The 23,456-nt window shown below is 40.9% G+C and overlaps 1 protein-coding gene across 3 annotated transcripts in view; it reads right to left on the bottom strand.

Annotated features, from left to right (window-relative positions):
- The window catches only part of ATRN (attractin), a 146,647-nt gene that overhangs the window by 8,592 nt on the left and 114,599 nt on the right, over window positions 1–23,456 (bottom strand). Inside the window, exons 25-27 of one of the 3 annotated variants that reach the window (XM_045808244.2) lie at window positions 20,356–20,417; window positions 7,360–7,438; window positions 2,995–3,102 (exon numbers count right to left, since the gene is read on the bottom strand). In XM_045808244.2, the coding sequence (XP_045664200.1) occupies window positions 2,995–3,102; window positions 7,360–7,438; window positions 20,356–20,417 (249 nt within the window). Of the gene's footprint in view, window positions 1–2,994; window positions 3,103–6,498; window positions 6,907–7,359; window positions 7,439–15,180; window positions 17,020–20,355; window positions 20,418–23,456 lie in introns of those variants that run through there. The other 2 variants (XM_087853723.1, XM_045808246.2) reach the window with 2 other exon arrangements.

Raw genomic sequence — 23,456 nt, 5'->3', positions numbered from 1 at the left:
GAGGCAGACCTGCACCACTGGTAGAGTATGGGGAGATGGAGAGCCCTGAACAGGGAGCACTGAGCAAGAGTAGCCAGAAGGTGAGCGTGTGTATGTACTGAAAAGAGAGTCAATAGAGTGTTTGATGGAGTAACCAACTGGGTCACATGCCATTGACATATGACGTATGGTGCCTCTCAGTACTTTCAATTTGTCTATTTTTTTAAAATCCCACAAATTGTTGTTTTTTCATGTTCACTCAGATTCATGCACATGCTTACTGTTTCATTTTTTCATCATTCCTTCTTATTCCTCGGTCCATCCTCCTGGGTAGTTTTCCTTTCTCTGAGCACATTCTGTAGACCTTTCTTTTGTACAGGTCTGTGGTGGCCAACTCTACTTTCCTTCTCATCGGAAGAAATCTTCCTTCTGTCCTTGTTCTTGGAAGGCCGTTACTGGGCACGCTATTCTAGGCTGGCAGTTCTCCTCCTGATGTTGTTTGGAGACATTCTTCCACGCTGTTTTGGCTTCTGGTGTTACTAATGAGAAGTCAGCTGTCGCTCTGTCATTTCCTTTAGGTGATCTTTTCTTTTTTTTCCCAGTTATTTTTTAATGTAATAAATACACATAACATTTACTATCCTAACCCTTTCTTTTTAAAAGACTTCTTTTATTTGAGAGAGTGAGAGAGCACAAGTGGGGAGGAGAGGGAGAAGCAGGCTCCCTGCCGAGGAGGGAGTCCAACACAGGGCTCGATCCCAGGACCCTTGAAGACAGACGCTTAACCAACTGTGCCACCTAGGCACCCCCCATCCCAACCCATTCATTCATTCATTCATTTGACGGGAGGAGAGACAGAGAGAGCACAAGCAGGGGGAGTGGCAGGCAGAGGGAGAGGGGGAAGCAGAATCCCTGCTGAGCAGGGAGCCCGTTGTGGGGCTCAATCCCAGGACCCAGCAGAATCCCTGACCTAAGCTGAAGGGAGATGCTTAACTGACTGAGCTCCCCAGGCATCCCCGCCTTTTTTCATCCTAACCTTTTGTAAGTGTACTCTTCAGAGGTATTAAGTAGATTCATAGTGTTATGCAACCATCACCACCATCCATCTCCAGAACCCTTTTCATCTTGCAGAACTGAAACCCTACATCCATAGAGACTCCCTCTTCCCCTCTTCCATCCCGTGACAACCGCCATTATACTTTGTCGCTATGGACTTGACTACTCTAGATAACTCAGAAAAGTGGAATCATACAGTATTTGTTTCTCTGTGACTGGCTTATTTCACCTAGCATAATGTCCTCAAGGTTCACCCATGTTGTAGCAGGTGTCAGAATTTCCTTCCTTTTTAAGACTGAATAACATTCCTTTGCTGTGTAGACCACATTTTGCATACCCATTCATCTACTGATGGACATAAGGGCTGCCCCCAACTTTTGGCTGTTGTGAATAATGCTGCTATGAACATGGGTGTACAAATACATCTTCGAGACCTTGTTTTCAATTCTTGCAGGAATATATCCAGAAGAGGAACTGCTAGATTATATGGTAATTCTACTTCTGTTTTTTTGAGGGAGACCAATGCCGTTTTCCACAGCAGCTACATCATTGCACATTCCCACTAAGAGCGCTTAAGGGTTCCAATTTCTTCACCCCGTGGCAATCCTACAGTATAGATATAAAATACACGTTAGGTCTTCTCGTTTTATCCTCCATATTCTTATCATCTGTCATAGTTTCCATCTGCTTGTCTCTCTGTTCTGCGTTCTGTGTAATTACTTCAGATTCATCTTCCAGTTCAAAAGTTTGGTCTTCACTTGTGTCTGACATGCTGTTTAACACGTAAACTGAGTTATTTAAAAAATTTCAACCCCTATATATTCTTTTTTTTTTTTTTAAGTTTATTTATTTATTTATTTGAGTAATCTTTACACCCAACATGGGGCTGGAACTCACAACGCCGAGATTAAGAGTCGCATGCTCTCCCAACTGAGCCAGCCGGCTGCTCCTATATGTTCCATTTCTAACAGTTCCATTTGGTTCTTTTTTAGATCTGGTCATTCTTGATTCATGGTGCCCTTATCTTTATGATTCCATCTTTCACATCTTTAAACATTTCATACAGAGCTCGATTATACTCTTCAGATGCCACTCTAACATGTGGAGTCCGTCTAAACCACTGTCCATGGTGTCTGATAACTCCTATTCCTCGTGGCTTGTCTCTCTTGTCCTTGGTGATCTTTCATTGCTTGATCTTGATCTGTGGGGATCCTACATGGCTGAATCGGGGATGCTTTCCCAGACGGAGGATCTGCACCTACATCAGCTGGGAGTCATGGTGTGTTACCAATCTGGAACCACTTCAGACCACACGTCGTTCTGGTTTTGGTTCATGATTTGTTCTTTTTTCGGGGGAGGGATAGAAGAGTATTCCCTGGGAATTTCACCTACTTCCTACGTGAGCTCAGTAATGCTTTAATAAGTATTTTAAAATTCAGAATCTATAGCTGTTTCCCCAGAGTATGTGAAATATTTCATCATTTTGCCAAAAGAGAAACTTTTCTCACTTTCTTCATCATTTTTTTTTCTGGAGAAGTCAGAAATACTTACATTCCATGGAATGCACAGTGAATTACAATTTTGGCCCCTTTAAGAAAATTCCCTAAACTACTTATAAAAAGCAATGTTTCAATTTAGCTCTTTTCCAATATAAATTTTAAAGTATTATGCCACAGAATACCTACAAGAATTTGAGACAAACCACTTATATTTTAAAATTCCCTGAACACAAGAATGCTCAACAACATGAAAGGCTGAAAAATGAAAGCAAAAGGATATGTGACAACATCAGCATGTTGTCTTATTGTTAAAGAGAGAGAGAGAGAGAGAGAGAGAGAGAGAGAGAGAGGAACACATAATTACGAGGCAACAGAATGAGCCTCTCGTTCTCTGTGGTTTCCCCAGACTTAGAAGCCTGAGTTCTGACAAGTTTTCGGGACTTTTGAATCATATCCTCACCTTTATACTCCCCCCAATAAGATCAGGAGGCTCTTCATCTGTTTCCAAGGCAACGTTTACAGAGGCAAAGGGACGACTGGCCATCTGCTGCATCTCTCGAAGAAGTTGCTACGGAGTAATATTGCGGCAAGATGAGCGCACCCAGTCTGAGGGGATTTTATTAGGGACTATGACATAAAAGTACTTCATCCTCCCCGCTTCAAACAGATCAAGTCCAAAACGATATTTCTGAGACAGCTGGAGAAAACTGGACGCAGACCAGGTATCACCAAACTTAAATTTTGTTGGCTGTGATAACAGCACTGTCATCGTATTAAAGAAAAAGTCCTTACCTGTTAGAGGTACGTTCTAAAGTACCGATGGACAGAACGCTGTGGTGCCTGTTTGTTAAGTATACAAAATAAATGATGTAGCCCCGTCTCCTCCTATTTTTATTACTAGATTAAAGCCAGGCTTCCTTCCCTCCTACTGAAACTTGAACCAAGTACTGAGCCCGCAGATAGGAATGGAAAGAGCTCTTTGTTCACACGGGTGGTATAAGCGGAAAACAAACAAATGTGAAGTTTGGCAAAGTTAGAGGGACAAGCAGGGGCTCTGGATTTAGGGAGGCTTGATGTGAATCCTCGATCCAATGCTTTCCAGCTGTATCACCTTAAAAAAGGTGTTTAAAGGTCTCTGCACTTCAGTTCTCTCTTCTCTGAAATGGGTTTTTGATGTCCTAAGAGTGTGAGTAGGTTCGAAGCTCAGGGCCTGGCACATGGTGGCTCAAGATACATCAATCATATATCATTAAGGATATTGGAGGAAATGGGCATGTCATGCCATGGAAGACAACCAGGCCTGACTTCAAACCGCCCACTTGGAACTATGGTAGGAGACAGAAGCTTAGTCTGGATAGATCAGGGCTCTGTTTTAGAAGGATATTTTTATGTTAAATGTTTTCTTAAAATACTAACATTCTACATCTCATCAAGCTGTTGGTCCACTTACTCAACAAATATATGCAGCAACCCTACTTTGGGTTCTGTGCTATTCTGAGAGCTGGAGTCACAGCGGGACAGAGTGCTTATGCTCCTCCGTTTGGAAGTTCCTCCATGAAGAGCGCAGGAGACACTGTGTTTAAAAACAAGTAAAACGGGGCCTGGCATATAGCAAGCACTTAAGTAGTGTCTGTTGCTATTATTTTTGTTGTTATAAATCCCATTAAGTCATGTCTTCTACAATTCTGAGAGGGATAAGCCATGACTGAAATCGTAGAAATGCTGAAATATATTTTGAACTGTCAGGTTCGCATTAACAGAGAAATTTTAAATCACAAGCTTAGTTAATTTGTTGATCAACTACGTCATAAAAGCATACTTTTTTAGGGGTGGGGGAATTTTTAAAGAAGTTTCATCTGGGATTTTTTTTTTCAATTTATTTATTTGACGGAGAGACAGCCAGCGAGAGAGGGAACACAAGCAGGGGGAGTGGGAGAGGAAGAAGCAGGCTCCCAGCGGAGGAGCCTGATGTGGGGCTCGATCCCAGGACTCCGGGATCACGCCCTGAGCTGAAGGCAGACGCTTACCGACTGAGCCACCCAGGCGCCCCTAGAAACTGTTATTCTTACTGAACCTAATTGAAGCCTATCCTAGCCCTGTGAGGTAGGAGTCTTCTAATTCTTCCTTCCTCTTTGATAAAGCATGCTCTCTTGTGTGGCAAAAGAAAGATAATCTCCCTTCACCATACATTCACCATTCCTAGAGAATGAAGAAATATCTTTTTAAAATTTTATTTAGATTCATAAGCATACTTTTTAAAAACCTTTTCTCTACAAGGTGTTCCTCCTCTCCGTATTGTCTTTCAAGTATGTTGCAAACATTTTCTAGTTGGCTGTTTGTCTTCATTGATTTATTTTTGATATACTTAAGAATTACTTTTTATGCTGGCAAATCGCTACCATACTGCGCTTCCATCATCTTATCTGAAAATAATAATTTTGTCCCCTGTCCCTTAGTAATAAAACTTATTTCTCTTTCTCCGAGTGCACAGTCTAGAGTATCCAGAACAGAATTAAGTGATGATGGGGACTACAGGACTAGGCACGTGGCCTGTGAAGACCAAAGTCCCAAGTTTAAAGCCCAGGTTGGCCTCTCAGTAACTGTGCAATGATGGGTAAATTATTCTGCCTCCCTGAGCCTCAGTTTCCTCATCTGTGAAACAGGGTCAGTAACTATTTCATGGGCCTGTTATGAAGAGTAAATAAATCTATATAAAACCTCTTAGAACAGTGCAAGAAATTTAGAAATGCTCAAATGTTAGCTCTTATTGTGACAAACTTGTCTAGATTTTGTTGGTACAACTTCTAGTATTTTTATATCATGAGTGACATTGGCTATCTGGATATTCTTTATAGTGTTAAAAGGAGGTATTATTTTTGAGTTTACTAAGATTTTTGTTTTTAAACCAGGAACCAGTGTTGACTTTCAATAAATGACTAAGTGATTACTTGGCCACTACTAAAAATTTAGGTTCTATTTTTACCCACTGATAGAACCTAATTGACAGGTTTTCTGGTAGGAAATGATCCTGCTATTACACACTGGTAAATTAGACTGCTCCACAAACAGTCACTCTGTGACTGGCCTTTGTTTTGGTTTCAGAGTTTCTATGCATACAATCAATTAGGACTCTTTAAGCTTTCCAACTTTTCCCCTATTCTGGAACAGTTTCTGTATTTTGGAAATAATTAATTCTCCTAAGCACTCAAGGAGAAATAGAAGATTATTATTTCCATAAGCTTATCTCAAATGGAAACTCCCTGGGTAATGCCCTTCGTGGAGAGAGTAATATTTTGACAAGTGTTCAATTTCTTCCCTGGCTACTGGTTTACTGAGGCTTCCCACTTCTTTCTTACTCCATTTGGATAACTTGTTTTTTGGTGTTTGGTTTTTTTTAGAACACTGTACAATTTACTGGGATTTTAAAATGTCTTAGTAATGGAGCTATTAAAAAAAACCCTTTGAATATGTTACCCACTGAATTTTAAAAATGATTAAAAAAAAGGATGCAACATTACCTCTGTGCTAACATCACCTTTACGTGGGTCAGAAAAGGGGTCATGGCCCCCAGGAGGAGGCCCTCATTACAGACCTTAATATTCAGGGAAGAGTGCTGCTTGCTTCTGAGTTTTGATTTAGGATATTTCCGTTCTCTTCTAAATCTTGTCTATAGATCAATTTTTATATAGAAAAGGGCATGAGTAGATACAGAAGACCGAGGAGCGAACGTCAGCCTAGATCTCAGTGCCCTTCCATGATCAACAAGGCAGTAACAGATCTACTAGAAGGCACAGTAATAACATCGGTGAAACTTGGGATAAACAAAGATTTTACGTTGTCACTTTTAACCAAGTTTATTCATTTGACTTGTCAACTGTAAATATTTGCTTGACTTTTTTTTTTTTTTTTTTTTACTAACATATAATGTATTATTTGTTTCAGGGGTACAGGTCTGTGATTCATCTTTTTTTTTTTTTTAATTTTTTTAATTTATTTATTCGACAGAGATGGAGACAGCCAGCGAGGGAGGGAACACAAGCAGGGGGAGTGGGAGAGGAAGAAGCAGGCTCATAGCAGAGGAGCCTGATGTAGGGCTCGATCCCACAATGCCGGGATCACGCCCTGAGCCGAAGGCAGACGCCCAACCGCTGTGCCACCCAGGCGCCCCTGTGATTCATCAGTCTTCACAATACATAGCGCTCACCACAACACATACTCTCTCCAATGTCCATCACCCAGTCACCCCATCCCTTCCACCCCCCTCCACTCCAGCAACCCTCAGTTTGTTTCCTGAGATTAAGAGTCTCTTAGGGTGTGTCTCCCTCTCTGGTTTCATCTTGTTTCATTTCGATATTACTTTTGGAATGGAGCTCTGGAAATAAATCAAGACTCATTACAAAATAAAACTCAAGCAAAAACTTAACTAGACACTGACTCATCTTTCCTCGAGTTACGAGACATTTCTGAGATGCTTAGCTGGTTGATTTTACTCTCATTCTCATGAGAAGCTCTGGTCCCGAGCCCTCAGACCTCCCGCCCGAGTTAAGGACAGAGTGCTGGTAGAATGAGTAGAATTGGCAGCTGTAAGTCGATACTAAAGACTAAAAATACTAAAGATTCCTTTTAGAAAGTTAAAAGCATGTGGAGTAGAACTAATTATATTTTATGTACACTAATTGGAATCTACTGACCATATTCTGTAGAAAGGGCAGCATTAGCCCCCCATGGTATGTCTATCAATTATCACTAAATAGCTAAAACTGACTTGCTTTAGAGAAATAGAAAGGAAGAAGCTCTTACAGGCATTCATGAACCTGAGGCTTACCTCTCTACGCCTGGAGGCCCAACAACTTTGTTTGATCTTCCAAACCACAGCAGCCACCAGGAGCAAAGAGAGGAAACAACTGTGAGAAAGGAAAGTACTGAGTTATTATGCCAGCCCCCAGAATCAGCACTGTCACCCACACCTCAGGCCAGGCAGGGAGAGTCCCCCAAATCTCAACTCCAAGCACCTTTCTCATGACAACCATGTCCCAGCTCACAGGAAGCAAGTGTGAGAAGACTGATAAGCTGAGCTTCCTCACTGTATTGTCCCCAAGGGCACTGAGAGAGCTCTGACCTCCCACCGGGCCTTTTATCGGAATGGCCCATCATGGCTTATCCCAAATAAGAAAAATAAAACTAAGATAATAATAATGAATGACAAGCATGTTACTTAATTGACTTAGCAACCTTTACTGATAAAGTATAAAAAAATGAGAAAAGTTAGTTATTAAAGTAACAACCAGCTTTTCATATGGAAGTGGTAAACACAAGAAGAAATAAATATATACATGATAATATATATTCCGTTATATTTTTATAAAATAAACTCATATAATTTTTATAAAATACAATGATCAACCTCAAACCAAACAACTTTTTGAAAGCATTAGCAGAGCATAACTCCCACTGGTCTTGTAACTGTAAAAGCTTTAATGTTCTCTCATCTGTTAACCAGGTGTGAATGGTTTGAAAAGCTACCCTGACAGCAGAGATCCGCAGACACAAGGCATTTGCAGCATGGGGTCGGCTTCCAGAGCGGCAGCCTCAGTGCTCCCAAGTGCCCACGGGAGGCAGGCCCTCGGCGGGCTGGAGGGGGTAGTCTGAAGTGTGAGGATGACTGAACTTTGGCCCTCTCAAGGCTCCCACAGTTCACCGCCTCCCCAACATGGGGAGGCGGGAGGGGGAAAGATATCTCCAATGAATCCCCTGACTAAAGAGAAGGGGCTTGCCAAGGTCATCACTCAGGGGAGAGCCTTCAGCAGTTCCTGTCTTGCTGGGCCTCTCAGCTGTCCTGACTCTCTCCTTCCGCCTCCCTGATGTCTCTATTTTCCTTTTAATCAATACTTTGAGACAGGCCCTGTTCTGGGCCCATAAAATACACTGAGGAACTGGACAAAAGACCACTGTTTTCATGGAGTTGACATTCCATCAGATGGAGATACAAAGTAAACAAGATAAGCAAATTATAGAGCAAGTCAGAAGGTAGTAAACGCTACAGAAATAAAAAGATGGTAAGGAAAAGGGGGTTCGGGAGTGCCACTGGCACTCTAAAGCAGAACAGAGTGGGTGAGCCTTACTTCTTGAGGTGACATCTGAGCAAGACTTGGAGGAGGCGTGGGAGGTGGCTCAGGAATGTCTACAGAAACACGCCCGGGCAATGGGCTCAGTGCGCACAGCCAGAGGCAAGGAGGAACCTCAGGAGGCCAGCATGGCTGGAGTGGGGCGAGTTGGGCCACAGGTAAAGGCAGAGAGGTAAGAAGCAGCAGACCATGGAAACCCTGCAGGCACTATAAAGGTACTGGATTTTATTGAATGAGATGAGGAGCTAACTTAGGTATTTGAGCAGAGAAGTACCATGATTTAACTTATGCTGAGGAGACCTTTAGGGTAGCAATGGCAGGAATAGGGAGACCGGTAATCTAGGAGAGATGGTGTGGCTCAAGTCAGGGTGGTGGTAGCAGGGATGTGAAAAGCACTTTGGAATCTGGACATAATTTGAAGGCTGAGACTACAGAATTTCCTGATGTGCTGGAAGTAGGGTATGGAACAGAGAAGTCAGGGATTTTGGCCTGAGGAACTTGCCATCAACCAAGACAGGGAAGGCTCTGGGTGGAGCAGGTCCAAGATAGCAGACAGTATGAGACATGCTGAATTCTGAGATAGCCACCTAACCACCAAAGGGAGATGCTATAGGCAGATATATGAGCCTGGAGGCTAGGTGCCAGGTCTGGCTTGGAGGTGGCATTTGGGAGTCATAAATATACACAATTATGACTCTTGGTTTCAGCTCAGCTCACGATCTCAGCTTCGAGACTGCTTGAGATTCTCTCTCCCTCTCTCTGCCCCTCCTGCCTGTGCTCTCTCTCAAATAAATAAATCAATCTTAAAAAAAAAAAAAAGGGAAAATCATAAGGAAAAGAAATTACATTTACTGTCCTGTATTTATTGAAAAAAAATCCATGTATAAGTGGACCTGCAGAATTCAAACCTATGTTGTTCAAGGGTTAACGGTATATTATTGTATTTGAAGGAATAATTCTGGATGAGGTCACCCAGGGCATGAATACAAATACAGAAGAATGTCCTGGGGGGCACCCCACCATTGAGAAGTTGGGGAGAACAGGAAGAAGCAGTAAAGGAGTCTGAGAAGAGTAATCTGTATTTCTTAGTTTCCATGCATAATCCTGCTTTTTGTTATTTTTATTCTAATAGAAACACAAGCAGGCAGCAAATCCACATGGAAGGGCAAGGAGGGACTAAGAACAGCTTCCAAGTCAGTCAAGATGCTACTGATGCAGTTGAGTTACGGGGCTGTCCTCAGAGGCGAGCACCTTGGTACCACTCAGAGGCCTCTCCTGGGACTACCCTCAATCCAGAAGGTCTGTGTCCCCTCTCCCCCCAGGCCTAGGTGGGGCTTCCATCTTCAACACAGACTTGTTAAAAACACCAACAACCCAGTTCCTTCCACTGGTTCTAGCTTTTCTAAGAAGTGACACAAACAATATACTAACACACAGTGATTGTCCCTCAAAGCTGATATGTGTATGATTTCTCCTAGGGTAATACCACAAAGAACATTCTAGTTATTTCAAAAAAGGTGGCACTCACTGATTTACTTCCCTTCTTTTCTTTGGGTACCCACTAATTCGGGTACAGGTAGTGCTGTAACTCAGTGTTCACCCTACTGCAGTCCCTCCAGTCAACTGTTTTCTAGATTTTTCTATGTAAATGTAATTAAAGAAATATTAAACTATGAATTTTCAAACATACACACAAGTAGAGGGAATGATCTAGTGAATCCTATGTCCATTACTTAACCTTGATAATTATTAACATTTTGCCAATGTTATTCAAAGATCATCAAAAAAGTGTATTTCTCTTTCAAAACTAGGACACTAGCCCCAGCCTAAGGGTCTCTCACTTCCTGTCAGCTCTGCACCGAGGAGAAAACAAGAATCCTTTCACCTTTTTGTCCTAAACCTGTTCCTACTTTCAAAGACTTGTACTTTCCTGAGAATATTCTCAAAAAATCCATGCCTTGATTCTAAGTTTTTCTTTCTACCTTTTGCCCATGTCTTTTGAAAACTCACAATTTGTGTGAGATCTCAGTCTTTTGGGCACCTGTCTGTTTCTCACCAGCTTAATTGTAATTGTGCAGTAGGAATGATATTTTTGAGAGCGTCCTGAACTTTCCCTCCAGAGGGCAAGACTATTAACTAATGGTTATTGATTCCTGCTCTCACAAATCTGGCTCTTCTAAAACCATGCACGCATTTTCTTGGCCTGGCCTTGACCTCCAAGCCAGCCTGAACACAGAGATACCACTGCTTCTTCCCAAGTTGCTGTGATCTGTACTTCACCATTCTGGTCAGAAGTAGATCCAGAGTGGCCGGAACCCGTAATCACTTCTATCTTCTGGAATATGAAATGGACTTGTCAAAATGTCTGCTATCAGTCTGGCAAGATCTTGCAGCAGTTCAAGTAATTAAGTTTTACAAGAACATTATATCTTGCCTATAACAGAAATTCCCATTACATGCCCTCCCTTTGGCCAGGTGACGGGCCATCACCTACTTTTCCTTTTTATCCTCACTCAGACATTGCCCTCTAAGGCATCTGTGACCCCAGCCACAAAGACGTCCACAGAGTGTTAGTCCCTCTTAGTACTACCAGTTGTCCTAACCACTTCAGGGCCTCACTCCAGATACAAAGCCCTTTCACATACATGACCTCATCTGATTCTCACAGCAAGCAAGCAAGCGGGTCTTATTATTTCCCTCTTTGTTCACAAGGCTCCTACCAGAGTCTGGAGTAGCATCCCATTAGGACACAAAGAGGGCTTAATGGATTTGTCAGAGTCTAGAGTTTACTTCCCTGTGCCTGAGTCTGGAGGTACTCTTTCTAACTCACCTCACACTGATTTTCTCACTTGAATCACTGAGTGCCCTGCCCCCTACCACCCCGCTCTAATTCTCTTTTCTGTGTCATCTGAGCTATTCTTCAGAGTGCTGCTTAGGACTGTCTGGATACCTTTTTTTCTCCCCTTATTTTCACTTAGATCCTTTGGGACCTGGTTAACTTGCTTGGGGAAAATATTCTGTTCCTCATGCTCATAAAAAGGACTCTTTCCTCAGTTAAAAGATCATCACCATTCTTAGTTCTTAAACAAAATCCGGGCGCGGGGGGGGGGGGGGGAAGCTCTGGATTCTTTTCCAAAGGTTCCACGTTCAAAAGGAAGAAGTGACAAAAACACCATTTGTCCTTGTTTACTACACAAGATTCCATGGTCCCAGTCAATTCTGATGGTGTCATTCAATCTTCCACGAGTCAGCAGAGGGGACGACTCCTCACTGGGCTGGTGCTTGGCAGCAGGGGCACCTCATTCTGTACACACGTTCCAAGAATATACAGAACACCTGCTAACTGGAGCTACCGAATCAGCACGAGCCTCGACATCCCCCTGGAAGTGTGCCATCAACGAGCACCACTAACTTTTTCCCCTCGGAGAGGCTGGTGCCTCCGCTTCCTCGAGACTCAGCCTTTCCCCTGAGGGTCTAGTGTACTTTCCACGTGTATTTGCACGTGCCTGTGTGCTGGGTGCTGGAGGTCTGGGTGTGTGTATAGGGATGCCCCAAAGAGACAGTGCACCTGTTCTCTCGAAGCTTAGAGTCTGTGGGCACAGATAGGAAGGAAGAAACAAACTGTGAGAAGTACCATGATGAAAACTAATACGGTTCTATGGGAGAGAACAAGGGAAGACCATTTAGTTTGGGGGTTCTGGGATGAAATTGTGGAGGAAGTGACACTGTGCCAAGACCTGAAGGATGAGTGTGGTATAATTTAAAAAAAATATATATGTTTGGTCTTTGTCCGAGTTCTTAGTAGAGAGTCTTAATATTCTTAAAATTTCTGAGTGATAGGAGTGTCCCCCTCCCCACTTTTTTACACAAATGTTCACAACAGCTTTATTTATAATAGCCAAAAAACTGGAAACAGCCCGAATGTCCATCTCCATCGAGAAGTGAAAAAATAAATTGCGGTTGATCTTTACATAGAATATCACTCATTATTAAAAAGGAATGAGCTATTTTAAAATCCGATTAAAAGATGTATATCTTCAATAGTATTTTGTACAAAGTAATTTTATATAAAGAAAGCCAGCTCTTGTAGGAAGCAGAATCATGAAGCTGCCAGGAGCTGAGGCCACAGTCCCATCCCCTTGGCGGTTCTATGATCATCTTTCCCATCTGACCTCCTATGCTTTAGCTTGCGTGTGGTTGGATGGAATATGGCCCCAGGCCCCAAATTCACACAATTTTCAGCTAACTCCAGGTTTCTCAGTAGCAGATGAACATAAGAATCACTAGAGACGAGGCACCTGGGTGGCTCACAGTTAAGTGTTTGCTTTTAGCCCAGGTCATGATCTCAGGGTCCTGGGATCGAGCCCCGTGTCAGGCTCCCTGCTCAGTGGGGAGTCTTTCTCCCTCTCACTCTCCCTCTGTGCTCTCTCTAATAAATAAATAAATCTTACCCAAAAAAGAGAATCACTAGAGAGCCTTTAAAATATCACAAGGATCAAGTTCCACAGGAGACCAATGAAATCGGCATCTCCGGGGCATGGGCCCCGGGCTGCTCCTGCTTCTTTTAAAGCCTCGCAGGGAGTTCTATGGTACAGCCAGGGCTGCAAGACATGAGGTAATTGTTTCAGGCTCTCAAACCCAATTTAAAACTTGTAGGAGAGGCTTCTAACTGGCCCTGTTCATCTTTGCATGTCAAGCTATAGGTTCATCTGTGTCTGAGCTGCTTAAGCTCCAGACTGCTGAATAATTGCATTAAAGGGTGATTAAGTGCTATAATAAGAACATGAGGAGGGCAGAGTTCCAAAAGGGTTGGGCTTTGGAGTGAATGTGTCAGGAGAAGATTTCATGGAGTAGGCAATTGGGTTGGGTTCTGAAGGAGTAAGACTATGACAGGTCAGTAGCATTGGGTAAATATCTTTTTTGAGGCAAATGCAGAGGAGAGCCAGGTTAAGTGCACCACCCCTCCAGGCCCTGCAGCTCACGTGGTCAACAAGGAAGGAAATGACGGCTATCTTGGAGGGGCTCATAATCTGGTCGGAGTCACAGGGCAAAGATTCATGAAATACTGAATCTGCAAGAATATAGAATGATGCTTTGGCCCACTCTGGGAGAACCATGGAAGGTGGCTTATGTCAGTGACTCCTGGCTGCCTGGCACTAAGCAGAATACAAAACTGCTGGAGGGGTGGGAAGAGATCTTGGGATTTTAATTTTTTCTGTGGTAACACCAGAGAGGGCAGTTTCCTTTAGGAATCTATACTTCTGCGGAATGAAAAGGTTTTTTGTGAATGGGAAGTAATTTTGTCAAAGTTCCAGCATTCCACATTGTTGGCACTGCCTCACTTGGGACAGAGGTTCTATGCTACCCACTCAGCTCCAAAGAGCTATGCTGAGCATTCTCTGAAGAAGGGAAGACAAAGTGAGTTCCTGGCCTAGTGGATGGTGTGGCCTTAGAGTTGAAGTAATTGATATCCCGACCTAGGGGCACCTGGGTGGCTCAGTTGGTTAAGCGGCTGCCTTTGGCTCAGGTCATGATCCCAGGGTCCTGGGATCGAGCCCCGCATCGAGCTCCCTGCTCAGCAGGGAGCCTGCTTCTCCCTCTCCCTCTGCCTGCCGCTCTCCCTGCTTGTGCACTCTGTCAAATAAATAAAATCTTTTAAAAAAAATATCTTGACCTAATTCACTGACAAGTTTCTGAAGTATACAGTAAAGCCATACCCAAATAGATTCCAGATGGTCAAAGGAACACTTACACATGAAAAGACAGCAGGTAAAATACCCATGAAGAAAATAGGGAGGGACTGAGAGACCTGCTTTGTGGAAAATACCATAAATGGGGTTCGGAAAAAAAACAAGTGAACATACACAACTATTAATAGTTGCAAAAAAAAAGTCCTAAATTTCAGCAAGAAAAAGGCAAATATCCCAACAGAAATATGACCAAAGGGTAGGGACTGTAAGGGATCAGTAAATATATTCAGTCATAATTAACGAAATCCAAATTTAAGACACCAGTGATACCTTCCAGACTGACGAAATTAAAAATAATGACAATTTCTCGGGTTGCTGAGAATAAGAGAAATAGGCAGAAATAGTAAGAGAAATTATATTCCTGCTGTAGGAGTATAAATTCACACAATTGTTCTGAGGGGCCATGGCAGTGTTTTTGCATTTTGATACAGCAATTATATGATAAAAGAACTATCCCAGAGAGACCATCACAGAAAAATGTAAGGGCATATGTAACAAAAATTGAGGATAATCTAGAGTCAGTCAAAAGAGGAATGGTTAAATAAACTATGGTACTCGTACTATGAAAAAAGCTGTTTAAAAATGAAGTGAATCCCCACATGGGAAGAGTTAACCACAGAACACTGAGTGAAAAAACAAGTTCTAGAACAACGTGTTAGGAGGGAACCCATTTTATAAACCAAAGAATCAGAAAAACCACAACTTGCATGCAGTGTATATACACAGAGAAAGAACTGTGGAAACACAAACACCATAATATTAATAGTGGTAATTTCTTTTTTTTTTTTTTTTTAAAGATTTTATTTATTTATGTGACAGAGAGACAGCCAGTGAGAGAGGGAACACAAGCAGGGGGAGTGGGAGAGGAAGAAGCAGGCTCCCAGCGGAGGAGCCCGATGTGGGACTCGATCCCGGACGCCGGGATCACGCCCTGAGCCGAAGGCAGACGCTTAACGACTGCGCTACCCAGGTGCCCCAATAGTGGTAATTTCTAAAGAGTAGGATTAGGGGATGTTTTAAGTTTTACTATGAACGTAAACTACTTCTGGTACTTTATAATAAGAGAATTGTCTTTTTTTTTTTTTTAAGATTTTATTTATTTATTTGACAGAGACAGAGATAGCCAGCGAGAGAGGGAACACAAGGAGGGGGAGTGGGAGAGAAAGAAGCAGGCTCATAGCGGAGGAGCCTGATGTGGGGCTCGATCCCATAACGCCGGGATCACGCCCTGAGCCGAAGGCAGACGCTTAACCACTGTGCCACCCAGGTGCCCCAATAGTGGTAATTTCTAAAGAGTAGGATTAGGGGATGTTTTAAGTTTTACTATGAACGTAAACTACTTTTGGTACTTTATAATAAGAGAATTATCTTTATGCTGATTTTCTACTTTAAAGTCTGAATGAGGACTTACTATTTTGTTTTCAAATACTTGGGATTAGTTTAGTTTAGCTTTGTTTTATCATATCTTTTTATGTTGTCCCTACAAAATTTCTCTTAACTTTATCTAGGTCATTGTTGTTCAACAGAAATTTAATGTGAGCCACATATGTAATTTTAAAAGTTCTAGTAGCCACATAAAGAAAAAAACCAGGTGAAATTAATTTTAATAAAATAAGTTTTATTTAACCCAAGATTGCCAAAACATCATTTGAACATGTGACCGATATAAAAATTGAGATATCTTGTGTTCTAATATTCTACTAAGACTTCAAAATCCAGTGTGTATTTCATACTAACAAGCACATCTAAATGCGAACACTAAATTTTTATCAGAAAATATTTGATCTGTATTTATATTTCATAAAATTCACATTTGAAAAAGCAGATTCACATATCCAGGTTGTTCCAAACACACAAGTTCTTTGGTAACTGAATCAAGTAGTTTTTAAATTTATATTTAAATATATTTAAATTAGTTAAAATTAGATAAAATGAAAAATTCAGTTTCTCGGTCACACTAGCTACATTTCAAGTGCTCATAAGCTACACGTGACTAGTGGCTATTAAGTCTATACTGATCTTTCAGCTTCTTGTTTATAACTGCCTACTTTTTATTTCTATTTAGTTTTTCATCACTTCAAACAAATCTGAGACTTTTAAACTTTATCTGCTTCCTTGGTTATGTACATATTCCACTGGTTAATCTGATTTTGTGCCTGTGCTACACTGATCACTCTAGTTTGACAAAGTGTTTACTATCTGGGAGGGCCAGTAGACTGTCTCCCCACCCTCTCCATTTTTTCTTGGTAATTCTTTCTTGATCTTGTTATGCTATACTTTTGAACAATTTTATTTACTGAAGTAACACAAACATGTAAATTTCATTTTTGTTAATGAAATACAGAAATGTAATTATAAATGTAATTTTTCCCCCCAGAAACACTGAATGCTTTTATCAGATTTTCTCTCCCTCTAAGACTGGAGGGACACAACAGTTACTTCTTGGTGGAGATGTCATCATCATCCAGAAACTAAAGACTACAGTTTGCAGCAGGCAGAAATGGGCCCATCAGGACATGGCTAAATCTTGACGCGAGGCCATCTGCTCCCCAGCATCACTCAGGAAGGGATTTCTTTCATGGTCGAAAGGGGAGGGCACCTAATGGCTCACTATGGGAAATACAATTAATTATATGGTTTTCATGCCAGCATCTGCCTTTACCAATAAGAGCTGCAAAAGATGTATGCCTCTGAACGACATAGAACTAATTTTTTAATATTGCCCTTGTGACTAGCAACTTTGCTGAATTCACCTATGAATTCCAATATTTTTTCTGCAGATTCTTTTCAATTCCTGTAAATACAATCATATTTTAAGTGTGATTTTTTCTTTTCCAATTCTTATGTATTTTATTTTTCTTGTCTTACTGTATTGGCTAGAACCTTTGTCACCATGTTGAATGAAGTGACTCACAGAATCTTCTTTTTTTTTTTTTAAAGTAGGCTCCATGCCCCGTGTGGGGTTTCAACTCATGACCTTGAGATCAAGAGTCACATGCTCCACTGACTGAGCCAGCGAGGCACCCCTGATAGAATCTTTGTCTTGTTCCCAAACTCAAAGGGAAAGTTTGTAACATTTTACCATTTGGAATGAGGTCTGCTGTTGGCTTTATATATGGGTCCTTTATCAGATTTAAAGAAGTTTCTTTCTATTCTGAGTTTCCTAGGATTTTTTTTTAATGAATGATATCAAATTTTATCAAACACTTTTCCTCACTGATTAAGATGATCATGTTATTCTCTTCTCTTATTATGCAATTAACGTTAATTACACAGATTGATTTTCTGATGCAAAATCAACTTTGCAATTCCTGGAATGAACCCAACTGGGTCATGATATAGTTGCCTTTTTATACTACTGGTGGATTTTCGTTTCTTCATTCATGAGAGAGACTGGCTTGTAAATTCCATTCTCATAATATTCTTGTCAGGTTGTGCTAAATTCATAAAATGAATTGAGATGTATTCCTTCTTTTTCTGTTCTCTGAAGATTTGGTTACTAATGATATTATTTCTTTCTCTGAAAGGTTATAAGTTAGCAATGAAGCCACTTGGGCCTAGAATTATCTTTATGGGAAAATTTTAAGTTATGTATTGTTTTTAAAAAGAATATAGGGCTATTCAATATTCACATTCCTATTCTGTATCAGTTTCAGTAAGTAGTATATAGTCTTTGTTTTTCTAATTATCCATTCCATCTGTTCCATTTTCACATTTATTTGCAGAAAGTTGTTCATAAAATATTCTCATGGAGGAAAAAACTGTTTTTAAGATTTGGAGTAATGCCTCTTTTTACATTTCTGATATTATTTATACCTTCTCTCTTTTCTCCTTGGTCAGTCTTCCCAGGGTTTATCAATATTATTCTTACTTTTTTCAAAGATCCAACTTTGTGGTTCTTTTAATCCTCTCTACTGTATTTCCTCCCCTATATGATTAACTTTACTCTATATTGCTTCCTTTTCTTTAGATTTAATTGGTAGTTCCTTTTCTGACTTACTGAGAAAGTTTTTTTTTTTTTTTCCCTTTTCCAATTTTAGTTTTATCAAGCAGTGATCCTCGACCTTAGCTGCATGTTACAATCACCTAGGGAGCTTTCAAATGCTTAAGTCCCATCCCCAGAGATTCTGATGTGACTGGTCTGGTATGTGGCATGGGCATCAAAAGCTCTCCAAGTGATTCTACTGTGCAGACACAGTTGAGAACCAGATTTAAAGCCATACCCTCTAAGTACAACTTCAACTGTATCCCATAAGTTTTTAATTTTTCTTGATCATTCAAACTGTTTTAAAATTTCTGCGGTGATTTTATGTAAATTTTTTAAATGAGCAAATCCAATATAATATGGTTTTAGAAGTCAGATAAATAGTTACTTTGGGGGAGGAAGGGGGTTGTGATTGATGAAACACAGGGGAGCTTCTAAAGTGCGTGTTCAATTTGTGGTAACTCATTGAGCTGGACACTTATTTTTAAGTGTTTCTGTAATAGTAAACTTTAACATAAATTTTTAAAGAGAGAAATAGATCTTATACAAGGAGTGGGAATTATAATGGCAAGAGCCTTCTCAATATTAACACTAGAAGCTAGAAGAAAGCATAATGCCTTCTCAGTTCTAATGAAAAGTGATTTCCAACCTAGAATTCTGTATGCAACTTTTTGATCAAATAGGAGGGTAAAAATTAAAACATTTTCAGACAGAGAAGGTTACAGAAAAGTTACCTCCCCTGTACCTTTTCTCAAAAACTTCCTGAAGAATGTGCCCCACTAAAAAGAGGAAATAAATAAGGAGATGAAGACATGAGATCCAGGAAACAGAGATTTCAATATAAGAGGAAGGCAAGAGAAATGCCCAAGATGACGATCGTGCAGCAGGCCTCCAAAACTAGTGCACTTGGGAGCAGAGGCTGGAGGGTTCTAAACACAGACATCTCCAAGAGAAACTAAAACCAGGAGAGTGCCTGCTGTGTTTGACCACAGACAGATTTTTCACTTCTGTCAGAGTACAGGGAAAATCAGGGGTAGCCTCTTAGAAAACCAAAAAACTAAAAAACCAAAATTAGGGTAAGAAAAGAGTGATTGCTCCATCCAAAAAAATGGGGAAGTACAATCATAGTTCAACTCAGCTGTGAATGGGGGTTTTACAGTTGTAACAACATAAACAGGGAGCACTGATTTAGGCAAGCACCGTAATGTAACTATACGACATGAGGAGGAAGGAAGGGGATTTTGTTTGCACTCGTGGTGTGTGGGGAGTTGTGGGTGAGGTTACACTTAAAGCCAAAGATAATAAATCCTCATCTACAGTGGGACATCCAAAGATAGACTGAACCGAAAAATCAAGAAACAGTTGTAAGCACAAAGAAGTGAAAAACAGCTAAACAATTTAAACTCGGCGGAAGTGAAGGGTGGGAAGGCGTGGGGCAGGATGCTGCTACTTGCACTTATGAGCACTGGCCCACGTGTCTTTTTTAATTATGTGTCTATAGTATTTTCATGAAAAATAAAATTAAACCTAAAAAAAAAGTATAAAAATAAAAGAATCCCAAGAGCCTAACAAGTCACTTTTAGCTTTAAAACTCTGGATAATCACCAGAATCATCCTTGAACAAGAGGAAGCGTATCTGTAGCACATATCAGTAATCATTATTAATTATTGTTTCAACCCCGAATTCTCCCCATATGAAGAGCCAAATCATCTACATTTTAGTATAGAGTAATTGAAAAGCTGCCCCCCCGGAAGCCAGAACGTACAAAGCAAATGTTTTGATTTATCAGGTTAGGCTGAATTTACACTATTGCAATTTTCATGTAACTTCTCAGAAAGGTCTGTAAAGTTAGTGTGTTGTGCCAATACAGGATTACTCAATTATCTTCTATGAGTTGATAATTAATGGGATTAAGTACCTGAATCAAAGGAGAAGATATGATTTATAGAAGTAAAATTACCTGAAGAAAGTCACGAAGAACTGTACCAGGTCCATAAAATTGCTGTGCTGGGAGAAGGCGATCTGTGAGGGAGAAACAGGTAGCGTGAGGAGGGAGGCCACACAGGCGCACCGGCAAACTTGGCCTTCTCAGTTCCAGAGACACACTTGAAATGTTCAAGGAGAGATTAATGAAATTGTTTTTCTTGAAGGAAAGTGGCTCATCCCTCTTGTTTCTTTTCTAGCTTAACTGCCAACCCAAAAGTAATATTCTGAGGCTTCAATGCAAACTCCTAGAGCGCCCACCCCTGAGCTCTTGACATCAGATCTAAGTTCTTTTAGTGTGACCTTGAAGACTTCTCAGATGCCAACATGAAAACCCCAATGCCAGGCAAGCCAGTTTGCTTGCTACCTTCTTGGGCCTTCCTCTGGACCAAATGCTCTCCCTGTTTGCTTCGACTTAGAGTTCCTGGATCTGCCTTGAGGTAGAGAGCCTCATCTGTGCCCTTCATCCCTTTGATACTTACGTGCTCAGTGAATACTCATTCAGGATAGTGTCCTTTTTTTTTTTTTAAAACCGTATCTCAAATCTTACTACACTATCATCTGACAGTGAATAGTAACACCAGTTGGAACCTAAACAATTTTATTATACAGTTAATAGTTTTTATACCAAGAATATAAAAAATCCCTTACGTAGTTCATCTAAGCCACCACTGACTGAAACAGGCATTATTTTGTATACTATCAGGAAAAAACACTGCTAATCATACTATGGCAAAAATACTTTAAAAATCATTGACTGTAAGATGCATCATGATTTCAGAGATATCAGAACATGAAATAAAAGAGCATGTCAGGATCTATTACTAAGTATAATAACTGTGTCCTTATTATTATTAACTATAATACTCATAGTACTAGCCAGATGTTATGGCATATTCCCTGCTTTTTTAAAGGGAACACGGCCCTCCTTGGGGAGACAACGGTACTGTAATTAACAATTATTGAATAAGGTGATGATTGCTCCAGTACAGACAATAAGTATGACATAAATCAGAGAAGTAAATGATTAGCAGCTTCTTTTTCTAATCTCACCCAACTCCCTATCTTTGTCATGCAGCAGCTCCCATCCTGCGGTAATGCAAGAGAAGGGCTATACCCAGGCCCTGGCACTGGGACGATTCAATGCTTTGTCTTCTTTTTATGGCCAGACTCAAAGAGGCAGAAGAGGTTTCCAGTATTTGCCTTTTTTGATGGTCTTATTTTCTTTCTGACATTCCCTAAATAAAGTTCCAATACTACCTACTCAGGCCATAGGACATGCTGGGGCATAGAATTTGCAGTTTTTGTGTCTCTCTAGTGACCATTTACAGTCAGAAATACAAAGATACATAGATTTTATGCCATACGCAAGGAGAAACCCACATTCTCTGCTTTTCCTTCATTTGTTACGGTAACTAGTCACAAATAAGAAGACTCCTTGAGAAGACAGCCACCGTCCTCGTGTAAAACTTTTTAATAAGACCGGAGAAGGACAATCATTTACACAAGGTTATTCAATCTTGAGGAATGAAGATTCCAGGTTACAACACATAAAGAACGAGAAGGGAGCAGATTCTAGTCGACTCAATCTTGTTTATAGATTTTAATCTCCGAAAGCATTAGTATGTCCTCAGTGTTTAGACTTAAACAGATCCTGAAATGTTTTTGCTGTCAGGTGCCAGAAAGTGCGGATATTAATAGTACCCTCTGAGGACTACCAGGGGTCTGCGCGCCCTGTGCCATGTAACACTCCACAGTGCTGGGATCACCACCGTTAGCCTGACTTCTTGCTGATGCAGGGCCACACCACGTTTATGTCTAATTCAAAACCGCAACTAGCCAATACAAACTGGCTGCCAGGGCGGCTGCTACCCAAGACTCACATTACTCTAAAAGGGCATCTCTTTTGTTAAATGTTATTCATCCAAGTCTCCACGGTTACGAGGTTTTGCAGGGAAGCAAAAGTCCTAACAGAAAAACGTTTATGAATAGACTGACCACTTAGAAACATCTAGTCTTGTTCAACACCCCACCCACCATGTCAGTTGATTAATCTTTGACTGACAGGCTGGTAAGCTTATTGTCCGAACTGAGAACTTTTTTTTTTTTAAAGATTTTATTTATTCATTTGACAGAGAGAGAGAGAAAGTGAGAGCAAGTGCGCACAAGCAAGGGGAGCAGCACGCAGAGGGATGGGGGAAGCAGGCTCCCCACTGAGCAGGGAGCCTGATGTGGGATGTGGGCTCCACCCCAGGACCCTGGGATCATGATCTGAGATCAAGGCAGATGCTTATGACTGAGCCACCCAGGCACCCCCAAGCTGAGAACTTCTGAAAGAGAAGGGGAACACTATTAAAAATTACACCGGGACAACAAGCATGAATTGGGCTGTCCCTACTCATCCTGTCACATATGCAAACCAACTGCAAAAACAATCTCGAGAATGATGAGATTTTACTGAAAGTGCTGTTGGAGAACTGATCCCATAAAACCACTGGTAAATGGAGACCTGGCAGGATTATCAACTGAAGAGGGATGAAGGTAAAGACATAAGTCCTTCAAGATACTCCAAAGAGGATTACGGGAGGACCTTGAAACTGATGAGGCCCTTGACTCCCAAATCACACTGTGCAATAAAATCTGAAGTAAAGGACTCCAGTCATGCTGTCTAGGCTCCGAGCACCATCTGCATGACTGAAGCCACACCTCTACTTATTATCTTGCTCAATTTTTCTTCATAGCACTTATATGTCCATTTATTTATGGTCTTTCTCTTTCATTAGAAAATAAGATCTGTGAGGACAGGGACCTTGCTGACTCCAGTGCCTACAGCAGTGACTGACTTGGAAGAGGTGTTGATTAAACAGGTGCTGAATAAAGGAATAGGGTAATCGGAAAACTAATGACCCTACCTCCACCTTCCTCTGAAACTTACTAAGACCCGACTGAGTTTTCTTTCTTCTAAGAATCGGCTCATGGTTGCAACTGTAACTTAAATTTTGTTAACTGTAAAATTAAAACAAACATTTTTCATGCTTTTGAATTTCATTTTTCAAGACAATATTCAAGCAGCACTTT

Source organism: Ursus americanus, chromosome 22, assembly GCF_024610735.1.
Source record: "Ursus americanus isolate L20-20 chromosome 22, mUrsAme1.1.p, whole genome shotgun sequence".
Taxonomy (NCBI): Eukaryota; Metazoa; Chordata; class Mammalia; order Carnivora; family Ursidae; genus Ursus; species Ursus americanus.
This window is presented reverse-complemented; position numbering and strand designations above follow the sequence as displayed.